This window comes from Patella vulgata, chromosome 8 (genome assembly GCF_932274485.2).
Source record: "Patella vulgata chromosome 8, xgPatVulg1.2, whole genome shotgun sequence".
Lineage (NCBI taxonomy): Eukaryota > Metazoa > Mollusca > Gastropoda > Patellidae > Patella > Patella vulgata.
In genome coordinates, this window is record NC_065886.2 from 53,726,336 (window position 1) to 53,739,576 (window position 13,241).

The 13,241-nt window shown below is 37.0% G+C and overlaps 1 protein-coding gene across 1 annotated transcript in view; it reads left to right on the top strand.

Annotated features, from left to right (window-relative positions):
- The first annotated feature begins 226 nt into the window (after positions 1-226).
- The window catches only part of LOC126831093 (asparagine--tRNA ligase, cytoplasmic), a 30,299-nt gene continuing 17,284 nt past the window's right edge, over positions 227-13,241 (top strand). Inside the window, exons 1-5 of the mRNA XM_050561705.2 lie at positions 227-305; positions 9,001-9,063; positions 10,310-10,392; positions 12,042-12,101; positions 12,770-12,853. Coding sequence (XP_050417662.2) covers positions 9,021-9,063; positions 10,310-10,392; positions 12,042-12,101; positions 12,770-12,853 — 270 coding nt within the window. The 5' untranslated portion in view covers positions 227-305; positions 9,001-9,020. The remainder of the gene's footprint in view (positions 306-9,000; positions 9,064-10,309; positions 10,393-12,041; positions 12,102-12,769; positions 12,854-13,241) is intronic.

Sequence of the window (13,241 nt, forward strand, 5' to 3'; positions counted from 1 at the left end):
GTATATGCATTGAAAATAAAGCAACAAATCGATTCGTCAGTCCTCATGATTTCATGTTTGTGCAAATGTAATGGTCCCTATTCTGAATAGTGTTAATAATATCTTTACCGATCATGTCAAGGCGTGGTTATGCGTCTTAATTTCCGCCTACAAATACATTGGTATTCTTGCCCTGATAGTTAATGATAGCTCCTCCCCTTTTTGGGTATTTTTAAAGGTGGAATACAATACACCCACCTGGATAGAACGCCGTTGCATTCACTGAGGGAGGACGTGTTTTCTTGGTGGAACTTTTCGGAATTTTGGTAAGAAGCGATAGTATTTGATTAGACTTTTACCCTAACCCTAACCCTGCTGACGCAAAAAATTAAGATTACGTCCGGTAAGCACGTTTTGACCCTAGGAAAACCTTTCATTTGAGCTTCTCCAAGTATAGCAAATGACAGTTCCGGTAACTAAAGTAGCTCCGAGTTTGGGGCCTATCTATATAGAACTGTTGATAGTGAATTCCTTATCAAGCACCAGTTTTAAGTTAGCACCGATCGTAGACCTACTTAACCTTGTCAACATCGATCGTGAACCTACGACAGAAATACATGTAGTTTATTCCAGTTAAGAGCACCCATAGTTTAAGTGTAGTATGAAGCACGAGACTGGGGTTATGCTGGTGAAAGAGAGACTGAAGAAAATAACCCGAGAAAAAGAAAAACCGAGGTCGGTAGGCCGAGGTTTCTCTGTCGAGGTTTTTTTTCTGAAGTCTTTCTTCCCCAGCATAACCGAAGTCGAGGACTTTATCTTGCTTATAAACCGTCTATGTTTACATATACGCAAGATTAGAATATCCCAGAGTTCCCGTAAGAAAAACCTTATATCATGTTTTCTTATGGAAAAAACCCTACCTTGGAAGAATAACCCGTTACAGGTTTAAAGAAAAACTTTCAGAAGAATATCCCCAAATTTCCCTGCATATATACAAAGCCGCCCCGACTTTCAGACCGCAAGTTATTCCTGGCATAGAATATACCCCAAAGATCAAAGAGATTTACCGTTACAGGTTTATAATATTAGTTAGCACCCGAAGTGCACCAACGAAAACCTGATACAGTCGGCACCTATGATAATAATCGCATCATTATGCTTTAACCTGGTTTATTATTTTATCTAATTTGCTTTATTCCTCAATATTTTAATTGTTGTTGGAATAAAGAGCTTAACATATTACATAAACTGTCTGTCTTTATTCGCCGTTATACAATGGACCCAAAAATTTATAGCGAACCTCTGGAGATCGTGGTGTAGAATCATACTACTACCAGAAATGACAGTATGATGTATCGTAACTCTGATTTCTTGATCATTCCGGTACAGTGTATACTATATTATTTAAGCCGGTGAATTGTATCCTTATGTCAACCAATGTACTTTTTGTAAATTGATTTCATGTATTATTTAGCCAAAAAAAAAAAAGAAAAGAAATGCTACACCATGCAACGAATATAACCGTTGTATATATATAAACAATCGACCAATATGTTGTATCCGACGGTTGTATGGATTGGTTGTATCGTGTAAACGCCGCTTAAGGCATGGATTTACCACAAAAAAGATTTGGTGTTGTATTCGCAATATTTATAAATAAAACCAAATGAATTTTTGCGGTACAAATCCAAAACAAATTCATTAATACCGAAACTAATTTACATTAAGTAAAATAATCCTTAGAGTCCGTTAGTTTACGACAACCTCAGTCCAGCTCAAACTTTGACCACGGCCACGGGAGTCTGACCACACTGATCAGCTGTGAATATTCGCTCGGTCACTATACAGCCCCCAATATCAACTTCTTTCCTTCTGCAATGTAAATTCTTGAACATTTTTCTGTAAGCATTGGAAAAATAAATAACGGTATTTGAAGTATGTGTAGGTAAATAATATTTCCTGTTTAGTGTATGTAAAATGAGTAAAAGGCACCATTCTGCCCGGACTAGTAACGTCTTCTGTAAACAATACACGCCCCACTGAGCCAATAATTAACGCCGCATGGTGTTACGTCATTATGTTGAAAGCCGCCATCTTTTACAGAGTTATTAGAATACTTTCGTAATAGTAAATACCCTGTGAAACAGATTGGAATCTGACCTTCTATCCGTATATATACTATTCAAAAAAAGTAGGGGATATTTGATTTTGGGGGCATAATACTAAAATATGTAAATGACTACGAAAAAAGTCACTATAGAACCTAACAGAAGAAACATTTCCAGTTACATGTGACGCCCAAACGCACCAATAGCTACCGCATGGAATGCAGGTAATGCTTGGGATCATCATGGGGGTCCAACCCAAGATTTGCACGACTCTGACTTTGAATGTTACAGTCATTGTGGTATTGAATTCCAGGGTGGAAACATGAGTTTAATTGTTTTAGTGACCAGAAAACAAATTTTGATATGCGTCGGCTTACCCAAAATGAAAGGTTACGTGCCCTTGGCATGCTACAGATCGGCACAACACAGGCGGTTGTGGCGCGGACGATGAATGTTTCTCAGTCTGTCATAAGCAGGCTATGGTCCAGATACCGTGATACACAATCTGTACAGGACAGACCACGCTCAGGTCGACCAAGGGCGACAACTCAAGCCCAGGATCGATTTATCCGTACCTTGGCCTTGAGAAATCGTGTCATCACAGCAAATCAGATCAGCGCTCGTCTTCAAACTGACACTGGTGTGAGAGTGAGTGGCCAGACGATTCGGAATCGACTGCATAGGGGTCACCTTCGCGCCCGACGTCCTCGCGCGATCCCTTGTTTGAGAGATCATCACATTCAGGCAAGACGTTGTTGGTGTAGGGATCGTCAACACTGGGATAATCGACGCTGGAGCAATGTGATGTTTTCAGATGAGTCAAGGTTCACTGTTGATTTTTTGGACAGACGTAGGAGGGTGTGGCGTCGTCGAAACGAGCGCTTCCAAGACGTTAACGTCATCAGACATGATCGATTTGGGGGTGGTTCTGTTATGGTGTGGGGAGGCATCACTGTTGCTGGAAGAACGGCTTTACATGTTGTTGCAGGGCGTGTTACAGGCCAGTACTACCGGGACAACATCTTGGCAGTCCATGTTGTGCCGTTCGCACGACGTCATGGCCGCCGTTTCATCTTCCAGGATGACAACGCAAGATGTCACAGGGCCAGGATCGTTACAGGTTACCTCCAACAACAGAACATCACCACATTACCTTGGCCAGCACTGAGTCCCGACCTCTCCCCCATCGAGCATGTCTGGGACATGCTTGGACAGAGGTTACGTCAACGTCAACAACGTCCTGCCAATGTCCAAGAACTTGCTGCTGCGTTGCAACAGGAATGGGACAATCTGGACCAAAATAACCTTAGACGTCTCATTAGGAGTATGCCACGTCGGATCAATGCTTGTTTGGCAAACAGAGGAGGATTTACCCGTTACTGACTTGGTTGTGATGCTGTGGTAACTTTGCTGTTTGACCCCGGGTATCATTTTACCCTTATAATGGTCAGTCTGTGCCTCACTTAGTCTAACGATCATTTGGAATAAATCGATGAATGTGAACTTCATTTCATTTTGTCATTTGTTTCTTCGTCAGTTTCATTAGGTGACTTTAATAACACTTAAAAATCAAATATCCCCTACTTTTTTTGAATAGTATATATGGATACATATGCCCTAATAGACAATAAATAGGCTATGTTAAAGCCTCAATTTTACCTGCTCTCGATTCGTTTTTATTTCAACAATTCGTAAAGTCAGACAGTCTAACGTATACCCATTCACTCATATGTTTTTTTCTTCAATCTCGTCGTTTTGATTTGCTTAAATACTCCACACGAAACGATATCATAGCTACTTGTTTTCCAGTATTAATGAGCACAGATTGCCCCGCGCATGCTCGGAACTGTCTTAATTTTCGATGACTAATCTGCGCGCGCGGAGTGAACTTTGTGCAGGCATTAAATGTTTCATCTGTTTTGTAGGCTACATATATTTAAATATTTCACTAATCCGTTCAAATTTTCGCTCATCACCTTGTAAATATTTTATTTTGTAATGCCTACTCGTGGAAGCGGACGTTAAACTTAAATAAAAATATTTCACACATTAATAATCCACCTAGTATTCACATGGATCACTGCGTTAGTTTTATTCCTTTTCATGAATTTAGTGACCGTCAGTTTAATGATCAGCAAGGTGATGCGAAAAGAAAGGTATGATCGCATAGTTGATTACCTTAGTTAAAGAAAGAATATTCTTTTTTTTTTTATGCGGAGTTTTTAGTGGGAACTGACCAAGTTTTTGCTCAGTCTGTTTCACAGAGTATTCTGAAAGTCTTCTAATGTCTCTGTTAAAGATGACTGCCTTCAACACATGACGTCATATAACGAGGCGTCAATCATTGGCTCAATGGCGCGTGCGTTGTTTACATAAGACGTTACTGATTCGAGCAGAATGGCGCCTTTTACTCATTTTGATACCCATTTACACTAAAATAGGAAATAATTTTTACCTACAAATACTTCAAACGTCGTTATTTCTTTTTCTAATACATAAAAAAATGTTTTAGAATTTAATTTGTCGGAGGAAAAAAGTTAATATTTGTGGTTCATTAAGTCGCATCGATGTCACCCTATCAGTGATTGTCGCGGCCTAGCGAATATTCACTGTGGATCAGTGTGGTTTTTGCTGTGACAGAATTTTCAGAAACACGTACATTGCACTTGATAAAATATTTAAAAATCTGTTAACTGTTTGTTATTAATGTAATTATTTCAACTATACAAAACTAGGACTGAAGTTGTAATGATAGCAAATATTTTTGGACATTCAGTCACGTGATCAGTTGACGTATAGCGAAGATTATTTGCGTACTCGAACTTAAAACTAGTTATGATTTTAAGCGGAAACGTATGTATCGAATTACGTCTGACCGTACATTTATTTTTATTGGGGGATGGTGTAACTTGGCTGGAGATGTTTGGGAGAATGTTGGGCCTGTGGAATATGACAATTGCACGTATCGGGTTAGTGGAATGTTTTTTTCTAGAATTTTAAAAAATTCAAACATTTTCCATTTCTTTACGTATGAATATGCCAACATAATTTTACGATTTTATGACACTTTAGAAAATTTTCCATTCATAAAAAATTAAAAACCGAATTGTCATGGACATAATCATGCGTTAAAATGAGAATTAAGAAAAAAATACACCATATAACGGTACATGGCGATAAACCGGAAGTTGAATTTCCATCATGGGTGCCTATGGCGAGTGTTGTAGCTGTTAAATGTGCTTGTTCTACCTTTTTTTTTTACATAGATCGGTTACAATAAAAGTTTATAATATATTAATGATTAAATTTTAATGATTATTTTCTTCGTTCTGTAGAAAATGGACCAAAACCAGATTAAAAATTGTTACCCCTACTAGTTGATATAAAAAAAAGAAACACGTACCTAGCAAAAAACGATTATTGTTTCAAACCTTTTAAATATTATTATATAATACCATATATTGTTATATAATAATAATATTTAAATGGTTTGAACCATATATTGAATTGTATATAAATGACCAATATTTATTTTATTTTATTTTATTTTATTTTATTTATTTTATTATTTATTTATTTATTTATTTTAATTTAGTTTATTAAGAATTGAATTTAATTGAATATTTCGTAGGATGAAATCTTAAAAGCCTTGTTGTAATTTTATATCTATTTTCAGGTACTGGTATAACAAATCAATTGCATTAGAACAAATTTTACTTACGTACAATTTTATATTTCATATATGTACATTTTCGTTCATTTTTTTCAATTTAAAAAAAAATTGTTAACTTTTAAATAAATCATATTAAAAGTATTATGTGTTTAGATTCAGTTTCCGGGGAGAAGGGTCAACTGCCCAACTTCATGGGTTTTTTCTGCGGCATCCCCACTACTAAAGACCCTTACTGACAAGAAAATTATTGAATTAAAATGGTGGTGTATGTTAGTCCCAAAATGACCTAGTCTGTGTCAAGTGGAGTTAAAAACCCTCTCTCCACACCCTTCTTTCTCCATATATCTTCCTTTTCCCCTGCTTGAAATGCATATTTTAGGATTTGTGTGATGGGAGCAAATGTTTAAAAGGAGAAATAACAAACAATTGTCAAATTAAGCCTAACCCTGTTCATTGATAACCATTTTTCCTGCAAAAAGGGGGTCTTATTTGTTATCAGAATGATTGTGAATTTAATAAGGAGTAACCAAACTGTTATTCTACCAAGTTTCATTGAAAAACAATTTTTTTTACATTGCACTGGAATCAAATTACCACTTTTTGGACCAGATTCTGATTTCGGACTGAAAAAACAAAATAATTAATAAAAATTGAATATTAAATAAAAGGTAAAAGTCCGATTTAAAAGTTTCAACGGTTTTCAAATTCTAATATTTGAGTGATTATTTCTGCCAGGTTTCAAAGCAATTGCTCAAAAAATAAAATTTGGTTGGTAGCCTACATGCTACTTAAATCTTATTCTTACCACACACGCTAATTATGCAGTGATATTGAAAATTATTTGAAAAATTATTACAGTACAAAGTCATATAGGACAGATCCTACATGGGACGTCAAACATCCTACTACCAACTTTGATCCTTAAAAAACATCGAGGAGTAATCAGCGCAAGACATCTGCGCACCAGCTTAATGCACGCGAAGATTTCAATCGGCGCAGGCAGCTAGGGTCTAATCTATGGCAGTATATTAGACTCAAAATGCGAACATGCTATCGTCTAATTTCTAACTTCTAGTCATGCAATTTCTAACTTCTATTCATGTAATTTCTAAATTAAGACAATGTATAATCCAACTTCTTTTTTTGTTCAATGTAAATTTTGATTCTGTTTCATCTTATTTCTATTATTAAGACGAAAAATGTAATGTCTACTTTGTTGTCGCTTTACATGTTAAGCATGAAAGTCAAACAAATTTAGAATTTTGATACTTCTACTTAGCAACCATCATTATGACGTCGTTTGGGGTCGCCACCGTGTGGTCGGGACCATTATGTTGATACCAACAACTCGCTCTTCGTCATTTTGAATGGTTTGGCGGAGTGTTGAAATTGAAAACAACATCGAACGTGACATGGTTTGCAAATTGAAATACTATTTCAAATATAATCTAAACCGCATCTTAATCTATTGAGAATATTTTGAAAAATGAACGCAAGCACGTGGCCATATAACGACCTTTTAAAATGAGTGTAAAAATGTTTCCTAAATAGATCCGAAGAAAATTCCCTAATATATGAGCTACAATATCGATAAACACATTCATGGTTCGTATTTATCGGGGGTTTCAAATTGTCCATTTAACCATGCTTGAATTATCCATTACTGACAACTCGACTCTCGACGCTGTCGTGTCTCGTACGTGTCTCGTGTTCTAATATAATGATTCAAGCATGGTTAAATGGACAATAAACCCCCGATAAATACGAAACATGACTTGATTATCTTCTAATTAAGCATATAATCCCACCTGGCACAGGTACAAATCATGTCTTTTTAAATCGAAGCGATAATAGCCATGGCTCTCCGACATTTTAAATTTGACTTCTTTGACGTTGTGAAGGCGGGGCGTTGTGCGTACAACAGCCAATCAAAGTAATAATACAGTAATACGAATGCCCGTATCAATTTTGCAAAAAAAACCCAAAAAACAAAGTTGTTTCACTAGAGAGAGGTACGTAGGCTGTGCATTCTGAACATCGCTACGTATGTTCAATAAGTTCTAATAATATAAAATGAACTTATTTTCAAGATGTTACATGCATTAATTAATAATGAAATTAAGTTTGCCGTAAAGGCACCCAATCAACCGTAGCTAAAAACAAGCACATCAGATCAGTACGCGTATATCTCAACATTTTCATGTGGATGTATATTGTTGCTGCTCCTGTCTGTCCATGTGTCAGTGATCCGTCCGTTCACATTTTTTTATCCGATTTTAACAAAACTTGAAATATAAGTTTATCTCCCAAAGATCTCAGTTAGTTTCGAAATTCGCATGTATCACAAATTTTATTCTTTGATGAAACTTATAAAACATGGGCCTATCTTTATATCCCAAATATCTCAGTCTCTTTCGATATTTGTGCATTTCAGACCATAACTTCCTGGATTATATGGTCCCTAGATTGTACGAAAAATCACTTCTTTTTTTTTTAGATTTTACTCTATCTATCTCTTGAAAAATGTGGGCGATGCATATAATATATATATACGAAATTACGAATAGAAGGTCAAACTCCTGTGGTTGGACTGAACCGAAACGAATATGATTTATTTTAGTTTTTGACTTAGACTTTTGCATATGAATAATTTGTTTTGTGTAATTATGTATTGAACTCTTTAGATTTTTATACTACATGTTACATCATTGGGAGATGCTAATTTTACACCGGTTGGGGAGGCCAACTTCAAGTTTGATCAAAGGTCACGAGATGTAAACAGGGCTAGCGCTAATCCTAACCCTAACCTTGGACCTAGCCCCAATGCTTACCCTAACCCTGGCCTACAATCTCGCCAACAATCACCTGCCCTAACCTTATTTACATCTCAGTGACCTTGACAAAAATTGAGCTGACCTTAACAAATAGATTTAGCCGTTGAGGAGGTTTTGCGAATTTCAGTAATCCACTATAAGCTAGCCGCTTTATATAAATGAGTATTTTGGGGAATAGGCTACTATTACTAACCCTTACCCTTTTTAGAAGACTGAACTTGGATCCAATTTATCTTTTAGCCCTCTTAAAAGCTTTAGGGTTAGTATTCCTCCAAAATAATCATTTATATATAGTGGCCATTGTGGACTACTGAAATTCCCAAAACCTCCCCAAGCGGCCTACAATTAGCATTCCCCCCCACATCATTTTATTTTGATTCTTTTTCTGTCTCCAATCTTTCCCTAGGTGTGAATTGAGACCAATCAATGACAGATTTGGCAAAAGAAGCCCAGAAATTAAGCATGAGTAGTAAGAAACATTTAATTTATACACTAATTTTTATACGCCCATGTTTTCATGTGGATGTATTATGCCGTTGCCCCTGTCCGTCCGTCCGTCTACCCACAATTTGTTTGTGGACACACACAGGTCACAATTTTTATCCGATTTTGACGAAACTTAAAATATAGGTCTATCTCCCAAAGATCTCGGTTCCTTTAGATATTGGCATGTATCGGACCATACATGTAACTTGATTGATTATGGCCTCTGATTGTATGAAAAATCACGTTTAATTATATCACCGTTACACATCAATGAAGGTTGAGTTCGAATTTCGTAAAAATCTGACACAAACTACCAGACGAAATGGCTGCTCCTTGTACGCAGATAGTGTAAAAGTATGTAATTTTGATGAAACTTGATATGCATGTTTATAACCCAATGGTCTTTGGTTCCTTTCAATGTTCGCACATATCGGATAGTAACTTTCAGAATTATGGCCTCTGATTGTATGATAAATTGTGTTTTTAGCTTGTGGTCCCTCTAGAGGTCACAATTATTACCCGGTCACAATTATATCACCGTTACACCATATTGTCGGTTGAGTTTGAATTTCGTGAAAATCGGACCAAAACTGCCGGGCAAAATGGCCGCCCTCCAGTCCGTACGGTGATAATGTAAAAATATGGTATATCAAGGTTGTGGAGTCTGTGGACCCTCTAAGAGGTCACAATTTTGAACCAATTTTTATAACTCAAAGATCTTGGTTCCTTTCGATATTTGCGCATATCAGATCCTAACTAACTGAATTTTGGTCCTTGATTGCACGAAAAATCATGTTTTTAGTTTGTGGTGCCACTAGAGGTCACAATTTTTATCCGATTTAAAAAAAAACGTTTGAATATATCACCGTTGCACCCTAATGATGGCCGAGTTGGAATTTCGTGAAAATGGGACCAAAACTGCCAGACAAAATGTCTGCCCCTCGTGTGCAAATAGTGTAAACATATGGTATTTCAAGGTTGTGGACCCTCTAGAAGTCAAAATTTCTGTCCGATTTTGTTGATGATACTTGACATATATCTTTATAACCCACAGATCTTGGTTCCTGATCGATATTCGCGCATATCGGATCTTAACTTCCGGAATTATGGCCCTTGATTGTTCGAAAAATCGCTTTTGGTTAGCTCGTTCTCTATCCATCTCTTGCAAAATGTGGGCATATCCTGCCTGGCAGCCGTTGGTTTAACATATCATCAAATTAATTTTTCAGAAGAGATTTATACATCTGAGAAATATGGGGATGACCGTTCTGGAACTGGTACACAAGATAAACCGTTCAAAACCGTACTTCAGGTTAGCCTGCAACAAGCTTGTTTATATGATTTTAGAGCTAGCTGCCCACAGTTATGCCTTGTGGTTGTTTGATCCAAATGTTTCAAGTAAATACTGTTAAATCAGATATCTGTTTCAACTGTATGTCAAGTTTATCTTAAAGATACTTCCCCGTGTACAAACTATGTGATTTGATGATGAAATGAAATGAAATGAAATGGGGTTTAACGTCCTACTGTTCTGCTCCGAACTGGGCTAATCAAGACGGGCATACGCTATACAGTGTACTAAGAGGGAAATTATATCGAATTTTGCCCGAACAGCAGCACTACGGCCTACTCTTATATCAAATTCCAACTGTCAAGGGATCTTTTACGTGCACGCCAATGTGTACACGGGACCTCGTTTTTTTCGTCCCATCCAAAAGACTAGACAGCTGTCCTTGTCAGGCCCTCCGTCCTGCATCACTGACAAGGGGGAACCATGCCAGAAAACCTGGATGAACTTTCTCGGCCAATGCAGGGATCAAACACCCGACCTCCAGGCTAGTGAGCCAGCGTCTTACCCCTGATTTGATGATATATTTGGACTAAAAACATATCCATACTAATTAATCTATCAAAAATTTGCTTCAAATCCCCCTCAAAACACTGAATTTGTTGAGAGATACTGCAAGCTATAAATAAGCTGTTGTAAGACGCCCTGTCCGTCAGCTAATTCATTGAGGGATTGTCCATTTTTCAGAATATATTTTTCGTTACTTACTGTCCATTTATCATACATATTGAGGCCTTAGTAAATTTTGATATGCCCACATTGAAATGTAGTCATATATTGTTGTCGCCCCCGTCAGTCGGTCCGTTCGTCAGTCCGGCATCCACAATTGCTTGTGGACGCTCTAGAGGATAAAGTTAATATGCGATTGACTTTAAATTTATACACAGTATTTAAGGTCATGGGACAAAAAAGCCTATTGATTTTCACCGATTTCCGATAAATACTGCCAGAGTTATGACCCTTAATCACTTTGAAAAATCTTGTGGATTCTCTAAAGGCTGAAGTTAATATCCAATTGACTTTAGATTTATACACAGTGTTTAAGGTCATGAGACGAAGAAGCCTATTGATTTTCAATGATTTCCGATAATTATTGCCAGAGTTATGGTTCTTGATCACTTCAAAATATCTTGTGGATGCTCTAGAGGCTAAAGTTAGCATCCGATTGACTTCAGATTGATACACAGAGTTTAAGGTCTTGAGACGAACAAGCATATTGATTTTCAATGAAATTTGATAACTTGAACAGCTTAATCCATGATATTAAATGTTTCGTATACTAAACGTTAGCATGGTGCAGAAGTTTATCAAAGCCAAACAAATTCTAATGGTTTTCTGATAATTACTTAATGAGTTGTTATCAGATTTTAATGTATTATAAATGTTTAATTACCGAAAAAAGTAAAAATATGCGACAACTCTTGTTGACTGCCCGGACGATTTAGCTGCTGTGGGCGTATATTTCGTTGCCTGGCAACCCATCTTTTTGAAATATTATAGAGAGAACGATCAACTCTTTATCTAAATCGTACATAAGAGAACTTAATAAAACCGGTCATGTACCTTTGTAGCTCTGATTTGAAAACCAGTTTAACGAATTTGTTTTATTTTAGGCTTTAAGACATGGTGGTAAAGATGCTACGATTTATGTTGATCGTAAAGAAGAAAATCTGGTTAGTAAATGTTGTACTCAACTTTAATAATTATAACCATTTCAATCTGTTGAAATACCCTTTGTGTAGATTGTATTATCACCCAATAATACATTCTACAGTAGATATCGCTTGTGTGATATATCTCATAATCTACAGCGATATCTCCTCGTTTTTTTACTTTATCGACTTCAATCTGTTTCACAGAGAATTACGTCTCTTCTCTAATATCTCTGTAAAAGACGACTGCCTTTATCACGTGCCGTCACAGCACGCGGCGTCAATCATTGGCTGAATGGCATGTGCATTGTTTACATAAGACTTGACTGCTTCGGGCAGAATGCTGCCTTTTAGTCATTTTAATACCCATTTACACAAAATAGGAAATAATTTTTACCTACAAATACGTCAAACGTCTTTATTTATTTTTCTAATACATCAAAAAAATGTTTTAGAATTTAATTTGTCGGTGGAAAAAAGTTAATATTTGAGACTCATTAAGTCGCATTGATGTCATCCTTATCAGTGATTGTCGCGGCCTAGCGAATATTCACTGCTGATCAGTGTGTATCGACTTGTGTTGATATTTTTTGATATCAAAAAAGACTCGTAGGAGATTCTCGTTATATTTCAAAGAAATTTAAGTGTCTTTCAAGTGATCTCTTAATAATTTTGTGTTTCAATTTCAGAGATATGATTTGGTTACTAAATCTCAACTAAAAAAAATCCTTAAACTCTTTGAGAAAGAAGGTCATTATGCTGGAGGGAAAGAGGTATATTTTTTTTTTTTGTTTAACACACTCATGACTGTATATAATAGTCACAGGGGAGCCACGGTGGCTAAGTGGGTAAGACGCTGGCTCGCTAGCCTGGAGGTCGTGTGATCAATCCCTGCATTGGCCGAGAAAGTTCACCCAGTTTTTTCCGGCGTGGTTCTCCCTTGTCAGTGGTGCAGGACGGAGGGCCTGACAAGGACAGGTGTCTAGTCGTTCGGATGGGACGAAAAACTGAGGTCCCGTGTACATATTGGCGTGCACGTAAAAGATCCCTTGGCAGTTGGAATTAGATATAAGAGTAGGCCGTAGCGACGCTGCCCGGGCAAAATTTCCCTCATAGCACACTGTATGGCGTATGCCCGTCTTCATTAGCCCAGTATAGGAG